Source organism: Mobula birostris, chromosome 11 (genome assembly GCF_030028105.1).
Source record: "Mobula birostris isolate sMobBir1 chromosome 11, sMobBir1.hap1, whole genome shotgun sequence".
NCBI lineage: Eukaryota > Metazoa > Chordata > Chondrichthyes > Myliobatiformes > Myliobatidae > Mobula > Mobula birostris.
This window is the reverse complement of record NC_092380.1, coordinates 8894140-8916344: the sequence shown is the minus strand read 5'-3', so window position 1 is coordinate 8916344 and position 22205 is coordinate 8894140. Positions and strand designations below refer to the sequence as shown.

Genomic DNA, 22205 nt, shown 5'->3' with positions numbered 1-22205 from the left:
CTGAAAGAAGAGCTAGTAAGAGATTTGAAAGTGGGAGGGGGAGGGGGAGATCTGAAATGATAGGAGAAGACAGGAGGGGGAGGGATGGAGCCAAGAGCTGGACAGGTGATTGGCAAAAGGGATATGAGAGGATCATGGGACAGGAGGCCTAGGGAGAAAGAAAGGGGGAGTGGGGAATCCCAGAGGATGGGCAAGGGGTATAGTCAGAGGGACAGAGGGAAAAAAAGAGAGAGAGAAAAATAAATAAATAAATAAATAAATAATGGATGGGTAAGGTGGGGCATTAACGGAAGTTAGAGAAGTCGATGTTCATGCCATCAAGTTGGAGGCTACCCAGACACAATATAAGGTGTTGTTCCTCCAACCTGAGTGTGGCTTCATCTTTACAGTAGAGGAGGCCGTGGATAGACATGTCAGAATGGGAATGGGATGTGGAATTAAAATGTGTGGCCACTGGGAGATCCTGCTTTCTCTGGCGGACAGAGCGTAGGTGTTCAGTGAAATGGTCTCCCAGCCTGCCTTGGGTCTCGCCAATATATAGAAGGTTGCATCGGGAGCACCGAACGCAGTATATCACCCCAGCCGACTCACAGGGAAGTGTTGCCTCTCCTGGAAGGACTGTCTTGGGCCTTGAATGGTGGTGATGGAGGAAGTGTAAGGGCATGTGTAGCAGTCGTTCTGCTTACAAGGATAAGTGCTGGGAGGCAGATTGGTGGGAAGGGAAGGGGGGTACGAATGAACAAGGGAGTCGCATAGGGAGCGATCCCTGTGGAAAGCAGAGAACAAGTATATATTATTTTTCTCTCTCTTTTTCTCCATCTGTCCCTCTCACTATACTCCTCGCCCATCCTCTGGGCTTCACCCCTCCCCCTTTCTTTCTCCCTAGGTCTCCTGTCCCATGATCCTCTCATAACCCTTTTGCCAATCAACTGTCCAGCTCTTGGCTCCATCCGTCCCCCTCCTGTCTTCTCCTATCATTTTTGATCTCCCCCTCCCCCTCCCACTTTCAAATCTCTTACTAGCTCTTCCTTCAGTTAGTCCTGACGAAGGGTCTCGGCCCGAAACATCGACTGTACCTCTTCCTAGAGATGCTGCCTGGCCTGCTGCGTTCACCAGCAATTTTCATGTGTGTTGCTTGAAATTGCAGCATCTGCAGATTTCTTCGTGTTTGCGAGTCTAGTTCGGAGTTGAATAATTAGCTACTTAATCCAGTACAACATTGTGGGAGGAACAACCTGAGCCTGTGTTGTACTGTTCTATGTTTTAATTGCTGAGTTATCAAGAGAGGTAGAGTTAGGAGTACAAGAACATGGCAGCACCACTGCAAAGGTGCTGTGGGAGAGGTGATTGTTTCAGGAGCCTGATAGCCGCAGGCAAGAAGCAGTTCTTAACTCTGCACGTCTGGGCTTCTGAAGCTCCAGTCTCTTTTCCCAGAAGGTGGAAAAAGAGGAAAGGGCAATGCCCACAATGTTCTGGAGGAGCTCAGCAGGTCAGGCAGCGTCTATGGGTGAGAATAACCAGTCGATGTTTTGGGCCGAGACCCTTCATCAGGACTGAGAGGAAAGTATGGCAGATGCAACTAGCCTTCCAGAAGAGAGGCTAAAGAGAGGTTTAAGGGACGCATTCCAAGCCTAGGGCCAAGGCAGTTTAAGGCAAATCTGCAGGTGACATAAATTTAAGGACTTTTGTAAGACTTGAATTGGACAAGCTCTGAGCACAGAAGGGGAGAAGGATGAAAGAAGACCTGGTATGGGAAAGAATAACTTTGCATCAACTCAGAATCATCTGAAACACTTTGAATGCAAAAAAATGTGAGGAATCTACAATCAGTGGCCAATTTATTAGGTACCTCCTATACCTAATAAAGTAACCCCTGAGTGTATGTTCGTGATCCTCTGCTGCTGTAGCTCATCACTTCAAGGTTTAACATGTTGTGTGTTCACAGATGCTCTTCTACACACCACTGTTGTAAGGTGTGGTTATTTGAGTTACTGTCACCTTCCTGTCGGCTTGAAACAGTCTGTCCTTTCACCTCTAACCTCTCTCACTAACAAGGCATATTAGCTTACTGCGTGCTTTTTTTGGGGTTTTTTTGCACCATTCTCTGTAAACTCTAGAGACTGTTGTGCATGAAAATCCCAGGAGATCAGCAGTTTCTGAGTTACTCAAACCACCCCATCTGGTGCTGATAATCAATCTATGGTCAAAGTCACTTGGATCACATTTCTTCCCCATTCTGATGTTTGGTCTGAACAACAACTGAACCTCTTGACCATGTTTGCATGCTTTTCTGCATTGAGTTGCTGTCACATGATTGGCTGATTAGGTATTTGCATTAATGCGCAGGTGAACAGGTGTACCTACTGAAGTGACAAATAAAGCTAATTTTTATCTTTATCTTTAAGATAGAGGTGATCCTATCTCTCAAAAGATCATGAATCTTTGCTAAAGAGATTGAATCACTGAATATGTTGAAGACGTGAGAAAGGCCTTGGAACTTTTGGGATGGGTTACGGAGAGCAGAAAGGACAGTGGCACTGAGGTGAAGATCACATCAGCATCATCTTATTGAACAGCAAAGTTGGCTTGGGGCTTCAATCAGCTCAGTTTTCCCTTTATTTCTTGTGTCCTTACAGTACAAAAGATGGTACACCTGAGCATACAGTACCTTAGACCCTGATACAGTACCCTTGATGGGATGTGGGAACTTGAAACTAACCTGGAGTTTGAGTACGGTAAATTAGTGGTTTTGTCCCACATGTTGTCTGTGTGAGTTAGATTGCTTAATTGTTTTTTTTAAGTTTAAGAATTAATTGTTTGCTTGAATTTATATATATATAACTGTTTAGTACCTTTCTTAGTGGTCACAGTATGTATATCCAGCTGCTTTGTATGTGCCTTTCTCCAGGAGAACTACAACCTTGTCGGCGTTTGAAGGCTTGCATGCCTCAATGACCCGGAGAGCTATCTTGGCTAGAGTCAAGGTTATATGGTTTGCCTCTTGGTAGAGTCACCCATACCAAACAGGTCAAAGAGTGGAGAACAGACTAAGAGTGGTCCACTGATCCTCCAAGTTCAAGGGATCAGCTCAGGGCTAACAACCACGACTGGTAAAGCCAAATTGTTATAGAAACAGCAATGAAGAATCCTTCTACATCTGAGTGCGACGGTATTCCTGAGTCTCCACCTGGGAGCTGTGTGACTGACAGCAGTGAAAACTGAGAGGAAGCTGCTGACACGATGAAGGAAGCCCTGAACACCACCAGAGATGGAGGATCTTCATCGCAGCTCTAAACACCAATGGCGTAACAGGCAGTTAAAAAAAAAGTACGTTCCCAAGTGGTTACGTTTGTATGGTTCTGGAAAGCTCTGGAAGCCTCTGTGGTGCTGCATTATTTGAAGAGGAGCTTTCTGATGGGCTGACTCTTATCTGTAAATGTGAATGGAATGTTTCTTATCTACGTGTACAAAAACAGCCGACCACGAGGCAGCGACGTCTTTCTCTTTTTCCCTCTTTGACTTTTTCACTCTTCATTTTCTGGACCTCTATCACTGTCCATTTTAAAACTTTCTTTAGTCTATTAACGCTTAATAAAATGACTGTAAAGCAACAGGTTTTGTGCCTCTTTTCTGACTTCTGAAAGAACCTTGGATTGAAAGCATCAGAATGCAGGAACTCTCCATCCAACACTGATCTCTGCTTTAGGTTATGATGATGGCTCTTTCATCATCTAGTATAAATTGCTGTTCAAGTTTAGGTCTTTTGGTCTGGGGCTTCCTGTAGGTCTCAAAAAGCAAACTTTGTAAAAGTGAAGTCTGCAGATGCTGGAGACACAATGTAATACATACAAAATGCAGGAGGAACTCAGCAGATCAGGCAGCGTCTATGGAAATGAATAAACAGTCAACACTTTGGGCCAAGACCCTTCTTCAGGACTGGAAAGGAAGGGGGATGACGTCAGAATAAAAAGGTCGTGGGAGGGGAAGGAGGCTAGCTGGAAGGTGATGGGTGGCGTCAGGTAAAAGTAAGTAGGCTTGTTAACACTGGCCTAGTTTTGGCCATCTACTTGTACAGAGATGACTCATCAGATAGGATTTTACAATGTTTTGTTCCAGACTCCTCTCTCTTGGTTTGTCACGCCTGGATTAGTGCTCCACTTCCTTTCACCTCTCAATGTGGAGACCATGAGCTCAAGCCTCACCTCTGGGGATGCAGCTCTGTTCTCCTATTACAGCATTACCCTCACTGAAACTGCTGCAGTGCCAACGAGTATGTGTGGTGCATCGAGGCCCTAACTTAGGGGGACGCAAAGTACCATCACACAGAGCTCTGCTCTCAGCCAACATCACCAGAGCCATAGTCATTGTCTCATCGTCATTGTGGGAATTTGCTGTGCACAAGTTGGCAGTGGGAATTCCTGCACACTTGGGAACTGACTTTCACACCTGCCTTCAGATATGTGCATGTGTACACACACACACACACACACACACACAAATACACAAACCCTTTCAGGAGCTGCCCGGCCCTTTGTGAAATTCCACCAGTTCATTTACCAGCAGGAGGCTCTGCTGTACTTTCTCACCCCGTCAAGGAATGGATCATTAACCCGAGGCCTCCTACCTTCATTATCCCATTCCAGTTATCTCCAGTTGACACCTGGAACAACGTCAGGAACGCCATCCCGAAATTCTCGAAGGTGGCGTGGCGGCTCATTCCTTCACACGGATGGTCCTCATCGCAAACTTGGGAGCAGAAAAGAAAACGGAAGTCTGATTTAGATGGTGGCCATCACCTGGGGCCTCAGTCTTCTGGGCAATAAAAAGTTCAAAGTAAATTCCAAGTAAATTTATTATCAAAATACATATATGTCACCATATACTACCCCAAGATTCATTTTCTTTCAGGCATTCAAAGTTCAAAGTAAATTTTATTATCAGAGTACATATACATCACTATATATACCATGGGTGGCATGGTAGCCTAGTGGCTACCACAATGCTTTACAGTACCAGCGACTCGGGTTCAATGCCCACCGCTACCTGTAAGGAGTTTGTACGTTCTCCCCGTGACTGCGTGCGTTTTCTCCGGGTGCTCCGGTTTCCTTCCACGGTCCAAAGACAGTTGGCAGGTTCATTGGCCATTGTAAAGTATCCTGTGATTTGGCTCAGGTTAAAGAAAAAATTGGGGGATTGCTGGCCAGAGAGCCTCGAAGGGCCGGAAGGACCGATTCCACTCTGTTTCTCAATATATATAAAAAATAAAAAATACAACCCTGAGATTCATTTTCTTATGGGCATACTCAATAAATCTGTAGAATAATAACCATAACAGAATCAATGAAAGACCGCCCGACAAGGGTGTTTAACCAAAGTGCAGAAGACAACAGACTGTGCAAATACAAAAAGAAGAAATAATAATAAATAAGCAATAAATATTGAGAACATGAAATGAAGAGTCGGAAGTGAGCCCATAGGTTGTGGGAACATATCAATGATGGGGCGAGTGACTTCACCTGCTTTTTCTCCAGCCCACAGGAGCAGGCATGCAGAGCAGTTACATTGAAACCTTCCTCAAAATGCAGGGTTAGGGTTAGCACAGTTGCGGGCAGAGTGTCCTCATACACTATTATAGGTGCAAACACATACACTTCTAGTTTGCCCATTGCACGGCATGCAACTCTGGTTGCCCTATTACAAAAAGGTTTTGGGAAGTGTACAGAAGAAGTTCACCAGGATTTTTATTTTATTTGTTTATTTATTGAGATACAGCGCATAATAGGCCCCTCCGGCCCCTCGAGCTGCACCACCCAGCAAACCTCCGATTTGATGATGATGATGGCATCCATTTGTTTCGAAGGACAATGGAGAGCGGCTCTGGAGAGACACCTTCAAGGCACATACCTGGGCGAAAGATATGGAGACACCAATACCTTTGAACAGAAAATCCTACAAAAGGTAGTGGATTTGGTCCAGTACATCACAGGTAAAGCTCTCCCAACCACTGAGCACATCTACATGAAACGCTATTGTAGGAAAGTAGCATCCGTCATCAGAGATACCTGCCATGCTCTTTTCTCACTGCTGCTATCAGGTAGAAGATACAAGAGCTTCAAGATTCACACCACCGGGGTCAAGAACAGTTACCACCCCTCAACCATCAGACTCTTGATCAAAAGGGTATAACTACACTCACCTGCCCATCCGTTGAGATGGTCCCACAACCAATGATCTCACTTTAAGGGCTCTTTATCTTATTATCTCATTACTTATTGCTATTTATTTATGTTTACATTTGCACAGTTTGTTGTCTTCTGCACTCTGGTTGATCTTTCATTCACCCTGTTATAGTTACTATTCTATAGATTTGCTGAGAATGCCCACAAGAAGACGAATCGCAGGGTTGCATATCTGTGACATATATGTACTTTGATAATAAAGTTTACTTAGAATTTAGAAACATGGAAAACCTACAGGCCCCCTGGCACACAAAGCTGTGCTGAACATGTACTTACTTCAGAAATTACCTAGGGTTACCCATTGCCCTCTATTCTTCTGAACTCCATGTACCTATCCAGGAGTCTCTTAAAAGACCCTATCGTAACCGCCTCCACCATCGTCGCCAGCAGCCCATTCCACGCACTCACCGCTCTCTGCATAAAAAACGTACCCCTGACATCTCCTCTGTACCTACTTCCAAGCACACGAAGTCTGAACTTTTAGACAACAAGGCCTGTGCTCAACATGTTGCCCAATTTAACTAATCCCTCCGCATGCGTATCCTTCCATTACTTGTATCTTCACGTGTCTATCTAAAACCTTCTGAAACACCACTATTCTATCTTTTCCCACCACCTCTTGGCAGCGCATTCCAGGTACCCACCACGGGCATCTCATTCGAACACGCCCCCTCTCACCTTAAAGCTCTGCCTGCTAGTATTTGACATTTCTACCTTGAGGAAGGTATTCTATCTACCTTATCTAGCATGTATGAGTGGTTGATGGCCAGCATGGGCAGCATGGGCTGAAGGGCCTGGTTCCCAGCTGTATGACTCTGTATCTCACAGTCTCTCGAAATGAACTGAGGCACAAAGTCAGGTGTTCAATTTGCCAATGATGGGACTTGAACCTGCAACCATTGCGGTGACCACAAGGAGACGACATTCGCTGGCCCTGGTAACCTTACCTAATTTACCAAACAGCTCAACTCCTAGAGCGGCATAGATGAAGAAAAGAAGCATGAAGAGGAGCCCAAGGTTTCCCACCTGGAAGAGAAAGGTGAAAAATGTTAATTCTTAAACAGAAGAGATTCTGTAGATGATGGAAATCCAAAGCAGCAGACACAAAAGCTGGAGGAACTCAGCAGGTCAGGCAAATGAATGCTGATGTTTCGGACTGACACGCTTCTGAGAAGGAAGGGGGGAAATGGCGGAATAAGAAGGTGTGGGGAGGGGAAGGAGGCTGGCTGGAAGGTGATAGGTGAAGCCAGGTGGGTGGGAAAGGTCAAGGCTGGAGAAGAGAGTGGACCATGGGAGAAAGGGATGTGCATTTCACATCCTCCTGTTATTCCTACCTCGTTTGTCTCCGGCACCCCCTACTGTGTAAAGGGATACTATTTTTTCTAGAAAACTCTTGCTACAGAGGCCTCACCTTACTGGCTTGAGCACACATTGTCGCAATCACCACCCGCCTATCTCGTCTCTAGTAAGCGGTCTCACTTCGGCGGTCTCCGTTGTCCGGGTTTGACTACACACCTCCACAGTCATCCTCACCCAGATGTTGTCTTTAATCCTTGCTGCAATGTCCCCATTCCTGTGACAACATGGTTTTCCCCAGCTGTTGCATTTTCTTCTTGTGTGCCAAGATGTTTTATCTATCTATCTATCGATCTATCTACCTATCGATCTATCTATCTATTGATCTATCTATCGATCTATCTAGCTACCTATCAATCTATCTACCTATTGATCTATCTATTGATCTATCTATCGATCTATCTATCTACCTATCAATCTATCTACCTATTGATCTATCTATCAATTGATCTATCGATTGATCTATCTACCTATCTATCTATCCTATCTATCTATTTGGAGCTATTGCATGGAAGCAGGCCCTTCTAGCCCAACGAGATGGGTTACCCAATTACATCCACGTGACCAATTAACCTACCAAACTATACATCTTTGGAATGTGGGAGGAAACCAGAGCACTCAGAGGAAACTCTTGTGGTCACGGGGAGAACATACAAACCCTTACAGACAATGCCAGAGTGGAACTGGTGGGGCTGGTGCTGCAATAACACTATGCTACCTGCTCTGCTGCTGTGTCACCCTATAAAATGTGACATGGTGACTCTAAATTGTCCCCTGTGTCACTGAGTGGTAACATTGATGGTGAAGTCAGGAGAATAAGGTACAGGGAAATTAGTGGGGTAATGAGATTGCATAGACTCAATGGGCTGAATGGCCTCCCAAAGTCAAAAGGAGACATACGGAATGTTAAGAATAGAACATGATAGATATATCTTCAAAGCTGTCAGTTAGTGGAAACTCTGGGTCAAACCTCTTGAAAAATACCTATGGCAACCCACTGCTTGTGGAATGCATCATTCATGATGTTATGTATTTAAGAAGAGAAGGTACCTAGGCCGAAGTTTACCTGAGGTAGAGCCTGCACTACGGTGTCCAGGAGGGCTCTCATCCCAGTGGCCATCTTCAGCAACTTCAGCACTGGAAATTTCAAAACAGGAAGACAGGTTGAGGTGAAGCAAAGGGATGATTGCATAACATGAACCTCAACATGAAACAGCTGATCCAAATGTCCTGTTTGCGTGATAACATCATAAACAAGAGCAGGAATAGGCCAGTCTGCCTACTGAGCCTCCACTGTCATTTAGTAAAATTATCAATAAAAAAATCTTGGCCTCATAAGAACATAACAAAGAGCAGGAGTAGGCCATCTACCAAAGACCAACTGGTACGTATTTGGGCTGTGGGAGTAAACCAGAGCACTTGGAAGAAACCCACAAGGTCACGGGCAGAAGATACAAACTCCTTACAGGCAGCAGTGGGAATTGAACCCAAGTCAGCTGCACTGTGAAGCGCTGAGCTAAACACTATGCCCTATTTTCTTGCGGGCATTCACAGTACATATAAAGAAACCCAAATGAATCAATGAAAAACTATACGCAAAGACGGACAAGCAACCAATGTGCAAAAGATAACAAATTGGGCAAATATATAAAGAAAAACAAAATAATAATAATAGATACATAAGTAATAAATAATACTGAGAACACGAGTTGTAGAGTCCTTGAAGGTGAGTCCATAAGTTGTGGAATTAGTTCATTGTTGGGGTGAGTGAAGTTATTCACTTTGGTTCAGGGGCCTGATGGTTGAGGGGTAATTGTTCCTGAACCTGTTTGTGTGGAGCCTAAAGCTCCTCTACCTCCTTCCTGATGGCAGCAGTGAGAAGAGAGCAAAAGGGCTTTGATACACTGGTGGCATGGGAGGTCGTTCCTGCCTGTGGCCATCGAACGTGCAGCTCCTCCTGTGGAGGGACAGACACCCTGAGCCAATAGACTGGTCCTGGACTTATTTTCCATCTGGTATAGTTTGCATTTTGTTGTTTGATTGTTTGTGGTTTTTGTATTGCTATATTTACGCTCTATTCTTGGTTGGTGCGGCTGTAACGAAACCAAATTTCCCTCAGGATCAATAAAGTATATCTATCTATCTATCTATTATCAGTTGAACCCACATTCGATTCCAATGACTTTAACACGGCCAAATATATTTGAGTCCAAAGTTCAAAATTCAAACTCTGAAGTGAATTTATTATCAAAGTACACATATATCACTATAAACTACCTGGAGGTTCATCTTCTTGCAGACATTCACAGTAGAATAGAGAAATACGACAGAATCAATGAAAAACTACACACAAACAAGACTGACAAACAACCAATGTGCAAGAGAAGACAGACTGTGCAAATAAAAACGAATAAATAAGTAAATAAATAATAGTGAGAAAATGAGTTGCAGTTCTTGAAAATGAGTCCCAAGGTTGTGGAATCAGCTCAGGGTTGAGTTGAGTGAAGCTGTCCACACTGGTTCAGGAACCTGACGGTTGAAGGGTAATAACCGTCCTGAACCTGGAGGTTTGGGACCTAAGTCTTCTGCACCTCATTTCCAATGGTAGCAGCGAGAAGAGAGCATGGCCTGGATGGTGGGGGTCCTTGATGATAAGTGCTGCTTTCTTGTGGCAAGACTCCGTGCAGATGTGCTCAGTGATGGAGATGAACCTAATCTGAGTCCAATACCCTTGCATGCATCCAACACCTCTGACTGGAGTTCACCTCCTCTCTCAGGAGATGCTAGTGAGTCCAGACTCACTGTTTTATAGAACATAGAACATAGAATAGTACAGCACAGTACAGGCCCTTCGGCCCACAATGTTGTGCCAACCCTCAAACCCTGCCTCCCATATAAGCCCCCACCTTAAATTCCTCCATGTACCTGTCTAGTAGTCTCTTAAACTTCAATAGTGTATCTGCCTCCACCACTGACTCAGGCAGTGCATTCCACGCACCAACGACTCTCTGAGTTAAAAACCTTCCTCTAATATCCCCCTTGAACTTCCCACCCCTTACCTTAAAGCCATGTCCTCTTGTATTGAGCAGTGGTGCCCTGGGGAAGAGGCATTGGCTATCCACTCTATCTATTCCTCTTATTATCTTGTACACCTCTATCATGTCTTCTTTCATCCTCCTTCTCTCCAAAGAGTAAAGCCCTAGCTCCCTTAATCTCTGATCATAATGCATACTCTCTAAACCAGGCAGCATCCTGGTAAATCTCCTCTGTACCCTTTCCAATGCTTCCACATCCTTCCTATAGTGAGGCGACCAGAACTCGACACAGTACTCCAAGTGTGGCCTAACCAGAGTTTTATAGAGCTGCATCATTATATCGCGACTCTTAAACTCTGTCCCTCGACTTATGAAAGCTTTCTTAAGCTTTCTTAACTACCCCATTCACCTGGGAGGCAACTTTCAGGGATCTGTGGACATGTATCCCCAGATCCCTCTGCTCCTCCACACTACCAAGTATCCTGCCATTTACTTTGTACTCTGCCTTGGAGTTTGTCCTTCCAAAGTGTACCACCTCACACTTCTCTGGGTTGAACTCCATCTGCCACTTTTCAGCCCATTTCTGCATCCTATCAATGTCTCTCTGCAATCTTTGACAATCCTCTACACTATCTACAACACCACCAACCTTTGTGTCGTCTGCAAACTTGCCAACCCACCCTTCTACCCCCACATCCAGGTTGTTAATAAAAATCACGAAAAGTAGAGGTCCCAGAACAGATCCTTGTGGGACACCACTAGTCATAATTCTCCAATCTGAATGTACTCCCTCCACCATGACCCTCTGCCTTCTGCAGGCAAGCCAATTCTGAATCCACCTGGCCAAACTTCCCTGGATCCCTGATTTCTGAATAAGCCTACCATGTGGAACCTTGTCAAATGCCTTACTAAGATCCATATAGATCACATCCACTGCACTACCCTCATCTATATACCTGGTCACCTCCTCAAAGAACTCTATCAGGCTTGTTAGACTGATCTGCCCTTCACAAAGCCATGCTGGCTGTCCCTGATCAGACCATGATTCTCTAAATGCCCAGAGATCCTATCTCTAAGAATCTTTTCCAACAGCTTTCCCACCACAGACGTAAGGCTCACTGGTCTATAATTGCCCGGACTATCCCTACTACCTTTTTTGAACAAGGGGACAACATTCACTTCCCTCCAATCCTCCGGTAACATTCCCATGGACAACGAGGACATAAAGATCCTAGCCAGAGGCTCAGCAATCTCTTCCCTCGCCTCGTGGAGCAGCCTGGGGAATATTCCGTCAGGCCCCGGGGACTTATCCGTCCTAATGCATTTTAACAACTCCAACACCTCCTCTCCCTTAATATCAACATGCTCCAGAACATCAACCTCACTCATATTGTCTTCACCATCATCAAGTTCCCTCTCATTGGTGAATACCGAAGAGAAGTATTCACTGAGGACCTCGCTCACTTCCACAGTCTCCAGACACATCTTCCCACCTTTATCTCTAATCGGTCCTACTTTCACTCCTGTCATCTTTTTTTCTTCACATAATTGAAGAATGCCTTGGGGTTTTCCTTTACCCTACTCACCAAGGCCTGCTCATGCCCCCTTCTTGCTCTTCTCAGTCCCTTCTTAAGCTCCTTTCTTGCTTCCCTATATTCCTCAATAGACCCATCTGATCCTTGCTTCCTAAACCTCATGTATGCTGCCTTCTTCCACCTGACTAGATTTTCCACCTCACTTGTCACCCATCATTCCTTCACCCTACCATTCTTTATCTTCCTCACCGGGACAAATTTATCCCTAATATCCTGCAAGAGATCTCTAAGCATCAACCACATATCCATAGTACATTTCCCTGCAAAAATATCATCCCAATTCACACCCGCAAGTTCTAGCCTTATAGCCTCATAATTTGCCCTTCCCCATTTAAAAATTTTCCTGTCCTCTCTGATTCTGTCCTTTTCCATGATAATGCTAAAGGCCAGGGACGGTGGTCACTGTCCCCCCAGATGCTCACCCACTGAGAGATCTGTGACCTGACCCAGTTCATTACCTAATATTAGATCTAGTGTGGCATTCCCCTGGTTGGTCTGTCCACATACTGTGACAGGAGTCTGTCCTGGACACACTTAACAAACTCTGCCCCATCTAAACCCTTGGAACTAATCAGGTGCCAATCAATATTGGGGAAGTTAAAATCACCCATGATAACAACCCTGTTTTAATGAAGCTAGGGACAAATTGTGAAGAATAAAACCATAAGACAGAGGCAGATTAAATTGTGCATGCACGAACTACGGCAAATAATATTTTTGTTGTCATTAGGCGGTATAAACCCTGTGCTTCTTCATGGGGAAGTTGTTCAGTTCCAGGACTGTAATTTTACACCCATTAAACTCAATGATCAGAAAATCACAGACTGTTAGCTGTGCAGTTTCCTGATGTGCCTGGCTTACTGTGCCGAGTGTATGGAAGCTGAATTTTTATGTTGCTGCAAGGCTAGCTCCCTGATGCAGATCACAAAGGACATATTAATCTATCTCCACAGCCCAAGGAAATATAGAGGCAAAGAGTTGGCAGTGGAGTTATTCAGAGCACTACATCAGCCCTAAATGGTGTCCTTTGGGTGGCGTTGGATGCCAGTTTGATCACTGGGATCACTGAAGTACCATTGTGTGTATCAGCGTATACAGTGTCTATCCCTGGAGATGAGAGATTGGGGCTGATTGGAGCAGCCCGCCTCATCTTTGTATCTTTGTATCTTTGTGATGGGCTGGTCTTCCCCTCACTTGTATCATTCGCTGAAGTGGTTATCTGAGTGAGGCAGTAAAGTAAAAGGTCAAGTTCCTCTCATGCATCAGGCTGCAACCTTGCCATTTCGTTACCATTTGTCTGTTTCGCAAGGCTGAGCCACTGGCTCCACACTCGACCCAGCACCGGTGGAACTCGTGCAAGGAGCCAGGTGGATTCAAACCCAGGACCTCTTGTTCCAAAGTCTGGTGTGGATACCCCTACACTGCCAACACAGACATTTCCCAACGTGCAATTTCCCCACGAAGAAGCACATGGTTTATACCCCTTAACGACGATAAAAGTTATTAGCCACAGTTCTTGCATGTCAGCGATTCGGGAACAGCTTCTTCCTCTCTGCCATCTGATTCCTAAATGGACGTTGAACCCATGAACACCACCTCACCACTTCTTTAATTTCTGTCTTCTGCACTACTTATTTAACTATTCAATAGACATATACAATATATACTTACCAAAATTCAATTGTTTTCATATATTTGTCATGTATTGCTTTATACTGCTGTCACAAAGTCAACGAATTCCATGACATATGCCAGTGATATTAAAATATCACTGATTCTGAAATGGATACAGTACCATAGGGAGGATGTTCCCATTGAATAGGGAGTCTAGGATCCAGGGTACAGCCCCAGAATAAAGTGATGACCCTTTAAAACAGAGCTGAGGAAGTATTTCTTCAGCCAGATAGTGACAATTCTGTGGAATTTGTTGCCACAGAGAACTGTGGAAGACAAGTCATGGTGTAGTTAAGGCAGAGGTTGATAGGTTCTTGATTGGTAAGGGGGTTAAGCGTTAACGAGTAGAAGAATGGGATTGAAAAAAAATCAGCTACAATAACTAGCAAAGCAGACTTGATGGACTGAATGGTCTGATTCTGTTCCAATATCTTATGGTCTATGTCCTGGCTCTGTTGGAATGCTGACATGTGTTTATTTCTTCCAAATTATTGATTACAGTGTGTTAACACTGTAGACCACTTCAATCTTCCGTCTTCTGCTCTGGACTGTAATATACCAAACCTTGTGATATTGAATCATGCCTTTCTCACCCACCTCCTGTCTGCTCTGACAAGTTAGAATGCATGTGAAAATGGACAAAGAGGTGGAAAAGGGGAAGCAACGATTAACATTGCCCAAATAATATCAATATCTTCCAAGGAATTTAATAGAGATCTTAACCAATACTATTTACTTTGTCATAAAATGGACACAAGAAAAGACATTATTAATTCCTGCCAGTGTTATTCAAATGAGGCTACAGCTTACCTCTGGTGATCCGGAGAACCCTCATGATCCGGATGATGGTGGGGTTAATGGGAAGGGCTGCACTGATCTCAATCTCCTCCAGTGTAATCCCCATGACTGAGAGCAGAACAATGGCCAAATCGAGTTGGTTCCACCTGTGTGAGAGACAGAAGATAACCTGTAGAGAATGGATTTGGCAAGAGTTTCATTCAACAAGGAAAAGGACTGGTTATGGAACAGGATGTAAAGGGATTGGACGCAGTGAGTGTCTCTGTACTTTCAGATAAAACTTGGACAAGCTTCAGTGGATAGTATATTGAATGGCCTCATTACAGCCTGGTATGGAAACACCAATGCCCTCGAACAGAAAATCCTACAGAAAATAATGGATGTGGCCCAGTCCAAAACGGGTAAAGCCCTCCCAACCATTGAGCACATCCACATGGAGCATTGTCGCAGGAAAGCAGCATCTATTATCCAGGACACCAACCACCCCCAGGTCATGCTTTCTTCTCACTGCTGCCATCAGAAAGAGGTACAAGAGCTTCAGGACTCACAGTACCAGGTTCAGGGACAGTTAGTACCCTGAACGATCAGGTCCTTGAACCAAAGGGGATAACTTCACTCAACTTCACTTACCTGATCATTGACTATTCCCACAACCAATGGACTCAACTTTCAAGAACTCTTCATCTCATGTTCTCCATATTTTTATTTATTTATTCATTTATCTGGTATTATTATTTATCCGGTAGCACTCACATCTACAGTGATGAAATGCTTTGAGAGGTTGGTCATGACTAGACTGAACTCCTGCCTCAGCAAGGACCTGGACCCATTGCAATTTGCCTATCACCACAATAGGTAAATGGCAGATGCAAGCTCAATGGCTCTTCACATTACTTTAGACCAACACAAACACCTCTGTCAGGATGCCGTTCATCAGCTATAGCTCAGCATTTAACACCATCATTCCCACAATCCTGATTGAGAAGTTACAGAACCGGGGCCTCTGTACCTCCCTCTGCAATTGGATCCTCAACTTCCTAACCGGAAGAGCCCAATCTGTGTGGATTGGTGATAATATCTCCTCCTCACTGATGATCAACACTGGTGCACCTCAGGGATGTGTGCTTAGCCGACTGCTCTACTCTCTCTATACCCATGACTGTGTGGCTAGGCATAGCTCAAATACCATCTATACATTTGCTGATAATACAACTATTGTTGGTAGAATCTCAGATGGAGACAAGAGGGCATACGGGAGCGAGATATGCCAACTAGTGGAGTGGTGCCACAGCAACAACCTGGCACTCAATGTCAGTAAGATGAAAGAGCTGACTGTCGAAGGGTAAGATGAGGAACACATACCAATCCTCATAGAGGAATCAGAAGTGGAGAGAGTGAGCAGTTTCAAGTTCCTGGGTGTCAAGATCTCCGAGGATCTAACCTGGTCCCAACATATCGATGCAGTTATAAAGAAGGTAAGACAGTGACTATATTCCATTGGGAGTTTGAAGAGATTTGGTATGTCAACAAATACACTCAAAAACTTCTATAGAAGTACCGTGGAGAACATTCAGACAGGCTGCATCACTGTCTGGTACGGAGGGGCTACTGAACAGGACTGAAAGAAGCTGCAGAGGGTTGTAAATCTAGTCAGCTCCATCTTGGGTACTAGCCTACAAATTACCCACGACATCTTCAAGGAGCAGTGTCTCAGAAAGGCAGCATCCATTGTTAAGGACCTCCAGCACCCAGGGATGCCCTTTTCTCACTGTTGCCATCAGGTAGCAGGTACAGAAGCCTGAAGGCACACACTCAGCGATTCAGGAACAGCTTCTTCCCCTCTGCCATCCGATTCCTAAATGGACATTGAACCCTTGGAGACTACCTCACTTTTTTTTATAGATATTATTTCTTTTTGCATGATTTTTAATCTACTCACTATACATATACTGTTATTTATTTATTTATTATTTTATATATTTGTTCTTCTTCTTCTATATTATGTATTGCATTGATGCTGCTGCTAAGTTAACAAATTTCATGACATACGCTGGTGATAATAAACCTGATTCTGATTCTGATTCATTATTATTGTCTCTTCTTGTTATATTTGCACAGTTTTTTGTCTTCTGCACTCCGGTTGAATGCTTTAGTTGGGCAGTCTTTCATTAATTCTGTTACAGTTATTATTCTATTATTATATAGTTATTATTTCTTGAATATGCCCACAGGAAAATGAATGTTATAGTTGTATACAGTGGCATATATATTCTTTGATAATAAAATTTATTTTGAACTTTGAAATAAGAAATATTGATTGAAATGTTAATTTCCTGCTTCATAATCACATTGAAACCTGATACAGTTCCATCAGCATGAGTTAGATGTAGAGTAAACCTCCTTCTATACTGTCTTGTGACACACACCCAGAGCAGATACAACATACTAGTTTCTCTGTACACTATTTTATCGTACATTATGTGGGCAGGTACACTCAAGGGCTATTTAACACCTGTATGCCTGCACACCTGCTCTTTAATACAAATATCTAATCAGCCAATCATGTGGCAGCAACTCAATGTATAAAAGCATGTAGACATGGTCAGATCGAACATTAGAATGGGGAAGAAATGTGATCTAAGTAACTTTGACCGTGAAATGAATGTTGGTGCCAGATAGGGTGGTTTGAGTATCTCAGAAACTACTGAACCCCTGGGGTTTTCATGCACAACAGTCTCTAGAGTTTACAGAGAGTGGTGCAAAAAACAGAAAAGGCATCCGGTGAGCAGCAGATCTGTGGGAGAAAATGCTTTGTTAATGAGAGAGATCAGAGGAGAATGGCAGACTGGTTCAAGGTGACAAGTGGACGTCAGTAACTCAAATAACCACACATTACTACAGTGGTGTGTAGAAGAGCTCTGAATGCAAATCATAGCGAACCTTGAAGTGGTTGGGCTACTGAAGCAGAAGATCACAAGCATACAGTTAGTGGCTACTTTATTAAGTATAAGAGACATGTAATAAAGTGGCCACTGAGTGTACTTGGTGCAATGGACACAGAAAACACTGCAGATACACATCAGGTCAGGCAACATCTGCAGAGACTGAAGGGTCAATGATCTGACTCCATTTCTCTCTCCCCAGTTGCTGACCTGTGGGAATATCCAGCATTTTTTTCTCTCTGTTTCTCTTTTCAGATTTGCAAGCTCTTGATGTAGAACTCCCTCTGTCAGACACTCCCGGGGCAGGGCGGCAGGCCAAGGTGGTCCTTCACGGCTCCAGGCTGCAAGTGTCTGGAGGGTTCTGCCTGACCTGAATGCTGCGACTCCTGCGTGCGTGAGAGTCCCTGGAGATGGAACACGTGGTTTCCGCAGGTACAATGGGGGCTTTCTGGGACTAGTGGGCTCGAAAGTTTTCTGGATAGAGATGACCATGTTAGACTCATTGTTATTTACCTAGAGATACAGCATGGAACTGACCCTACCGCCCCAACGAACCCAACCTTTTTAACCCTAGCCCCTCAGGGCAATTGACAATAACCAATTAACCTGTACGTCATTGGAACGTAGGAGGAAACCAGCACATCCAGAGGAAACCCTTATGTTCACAAGGAGGACGTACAAATTTCTTACAGGCAGCGTCTGAATTGACCTCCAAACTCCGACGCCCCGAGCTGTGATAGCATCGCGCTAACTGCTACGCTACTGTGGCCCCCCAGTATTTATTTATTGACTGTAAATAGCGCATGTTATTAGTTTTAATACTGTGATGCTGTGATCACTGAATAAATCTACTTTGGGAAAGGCAATGAAAGGTCATGGTAGCACAAATCCCTCTGTGATGTTTCAGTCCTGTCCTGACAAAAGCTACCTGGGGTAGATCGAATTAATTGCAGCAAGAAGTCGCATTGAGGCAGAATTGGCTTGGACTCAAAATTATGATGGCAAACAGTTTAGAGAAATATTTTTATATTGCAGGGACTAAAATAACTGAGAAGAAGGATAATAATAACAATAAACAGGAAAACAGTGATTATGTCCCGGAGGGAATAGGAAGTCAAAGCAGGGAAACCATAAACCCTGAATTGATGTGCTTGTTCCATCACTTCTCATTAGCGTTGCAGAGCTCACGGTCTCCTGATGTGTTGGCTGTTAATGACTACACCAGAGTCACTAATAGCTGAACACACACAGACGCTTACCCACACAGGTGTTAATTTGGCAGCTGTAAATCAAAAGCCGTGTATGTCAGGGTGAAAGGAGTAGGGTGCATTCCAGATGCTGTTTGAACATTCGATCCCCCTACGGTGCTCTTTCCCACTCTCTCCCCCCTCTCTCTCACTCTCGTCACACTCTCTTCCTCTCCCTAGCCCTCCCTCTCCTTTCTTCTTCCTCTCTCTCCCTTCCTCTCTCTCTTTCCCTTCTCTCTCTCTCTCCTTCCCTCCCTCTTCCTCTCCTTTCCTTTCCCTCTCCCTCCCTTCCCTTCTCTCCTCTCCTCTCTTTTCTATCTCTGTCTGTCTGTCTCTCTCTCAGCAGCGAGAGCAGAGAACTGTGAATTGAATAAGAGCACAGAAGGTTCAAGCAGGGCGGCCATTGTTGGGAGTAAGCCAACGGTGAGGTTAGGAGCGTCAGGCTTTGACGAGAAGAGGCTGAGGCCAAAGAAACAGGTTGGAAGGGTTAGTTTTTTCCTTTTGTTATTGCTGACTTGGTCTTAGTTGCCTATTGTACAGTGCGGGCAGGATGGCAGATATGGCAGTGGTATGCTCCTCCTGTAGGATGTGGGAATTCACGGAACCCGATAGTCTCCCTGATGACTGCACCTGCAGGAAGTGCAGCCAACTCCAGCTCATGAAAGACTACATTAAGGAGCTAGAGCTGGAGTTGGATGAACTTAGGATCATCTGGGAGGCAGAGTAATAGCTATGACTTTTGAGCAGGTGGTTACACCTAGAGTGCAATATTTGGGTAGTAGATGGGTGAGTATCGAGTGAGGTAAAGGCAGAAAGAAGTCAGTGCAGGGTCCAAGTGGCAACAACATAGTCTAGGTTTCGTTTGGGATTGCCAACTGCAGCCAATTCAAACCAAACATGTCTAATTCCAGTCTTACTCATCCACCAATCTCCATTCTGAGGCCTTGTTCAGGGGGAGTCAAAATCAAACCCACCAGAGTGTAATTCTAACCTTGTTCATCTGATGGGTATTGGCTTTTAGTTGACTTGAAGATGTATACAGACCCCACCATCCAGACTATGCTCGCTTCTCACTACTACCATCAGGAAGGAAATACAGGAATCATAGATCCCAGAGCACCAAGTTCAGGAACACTTGTTATCCTTCAACCATCAGGCTCTTGAACCAGTACAGGTAACTTCACACATCAACTCTGAACTGATTCCATAACTTACAGACTCACTTTCAAGGACTCTACAACTCATGTTCTCCGTATTATTTATTTACTTTCTATTTGCACAGTTTCTCTTCCTTTGTACACTGATGTTTGTCAGTCTTTATTTATGTATAGTTTTTCATAAATTCTCTTGTATTTCTTTATTTTACTGTAAATACCTGCAAGAAAATGAATCTCAAGATAGTACCCGGGGTGACATATTTGTACATTGATAATAGATGTACTTTGAGTTCGGACTTTGGCTTTGTTCCCACGAGCTTCTGTGGATTGGAGCTCCACTGTGAGATGATAAGACATTGCCCCATGCTGTCCATAGTGGGAGTTCTGCCAAGGGTTTCCTGCAGCTTTGGAACAGGACCATACAACTTGGCATCGGGCTTCCTACAATCAGATCTCCTTGGCAGAAACTTGGAATTCAGCAACCTGCTTCTGAGCTTCATCTGAGTGGGCCTTTCAGTCTGTCTGTTCGGTGCCGCATTGTGACATCTCATTCAGGAACAACAGAACAGGGTGAATTTCCACCATGAGAGGAACATTATAGTACTTGAGAGGGATCTTCAGAAACAGCAGGAGCAATACCGGGCAGCAAGTTCCTGGCACTGGCTTTACCTTGCTGGAAACCTGGGCCTGAGCTGGGACCGGATAATCGGATATTGGAGGTGGTGGGTTTGGGATGACTGATCTTCCCTCCCCCAGTGGGCCTCTGCCTTAACCCCTCCTGGGAAGTGTGTTTATGTGATTTATGGTGAGGAATGGCAACTACAGTCAAACAGCCACTCCGTCAGCAAGGTAAAAGCTCTTCCTTACCTGTCCTTGAAGAACCTCCGCAATCCAAAAGCCACGAGCTTGAGAATTGCTTCCAGCACAAAGACGGTGGTGAACATGTAGTTACAGTACTTGAGAGCGACCTCCAGAGACTGAGGGAGGAAACAAGCAAAGAACTTCAGCAAACATCTGGACTCTCTCCAGGGATACACACCCATCAGGTTGGGCTCCACAAACACTGCCTTCAACATAAAAGTTTGAAACATGGTAATCTCTCCTCCTCATAATCTCCTCTCTTGAGAAGCGGACATTAATAATAACTTCCATTTATATACTGCCTTATATGTTTCTAAGTCATTCTAAAATTTCAGTGCAACCAAGCAGATATATTTTATGTGTACTCACTTTTGAAATGAGTCTGCAACATTTTTAAAGAGATTAGAGAGATTATCTGTTACATGCACTTTGAAACACACAGTGAAACGCGGATTTTGTGTCACAGTTTGTGATGTACTTGGGGAATCCCGCAAATGTCCCAGTGCATCAGGCGGCAACATAGGATGCCCAATAACTTTTTAACCCTTACCCATACGTTTGTCTGGAATGTGGAACAAATTTTGAGCACCCAGAGGTAACCCATGTGGTTAGCAGGAATATATACCTTACAGAAAGAAGCAGGAATTGAACCCTGATCTTCAGACTGCTGGCATCGTGAAGCATTTTGCTAACCGCTGCACTACTGTGCTGGACTTATGCATAGCAAGATTCCATAAAAGCAGGACTTACTTATTTATATGTTGAGGTACTGCGCGGAATGGAACCTTCTTGCCCTTCAAGGTATGCCGCCCAGCAACCCTGCGATTTAATCCTAACCTAATCATGGGACAATTTAGAATGCCCAGTTAACCTACCAACTGGCAAGTCTTTGGACTGTGGGAGGAAACCAGAGCACCCGGAGGAAACTTGCGGTCACGGGGGGAATGAACAAACTCCTTACAGGCAACAGTGGGAATTGAACCCTAAATGTCCCCAATGGATGGTAGGGAGGCCCTTATGATCCTGTTGGCTGTTCTCACAGCTCTTTGTTGGGACGTCTGGTCCAAAGCTCAGCTGCTCCCATACCAGATGGAGATGTGATTTGTCAGTGAGCTTTCAATGGTGCTCCTTTAAAATTCAGTTAAGATTAGAGGCCACATCCTGGTAAACCTCTTCTGCTCTGTCTCCAAAGCCTCCATGTCCTTCTGTGTGTTGTTCACTGCAATAATCCTCAACATTACACATTCTCCTATCCACACTCTAATGGATTGGGAGTTCCATGACCTGGATCCAGTGACGAT

The 22205-nt window shown here is 44.4% G+C and overlaps 1 protein-coding gene across 1 annotated transcript in view; it reads right to left on the bottom strand.

Moving 5' to 3' along the window:
• LOC140205397 (voltage-dependent T-type calcium channel subunit alpha-1I-like) overlaps nucleotides 1-22205 on the bottom strand; it is a 426562-nt gene that overhangs the window by 25377 nt on the left and 378980 nt on the right. The window contains exons 25-29 of the mRNA XM_072272989.1: nucleotides 20911-21020; nucleotides 14710-14843; nucleotides 8662-8732; nucleotides 7187-7265; nucleotides 4625-4746 (exon numbers count right to left, since the gene is read on the bottom strand). Of these exons, the coding sequence (XP_072129090.1) occupies nucleotides 4625-4746; nucleotides 7187-7265; nucleotides 8662-8732; nucleotides 14710-14843; nucleotides 20911-21020 (516 nt within the window). The remainder of the gene's footprint in view (nucleotides 1-4624; nucleotides 4747-7186; nucleotides 7266-8661; nucleotides 8733-14709; nucleotides 14844-20910; nucleotides 21021-22205) is intronic.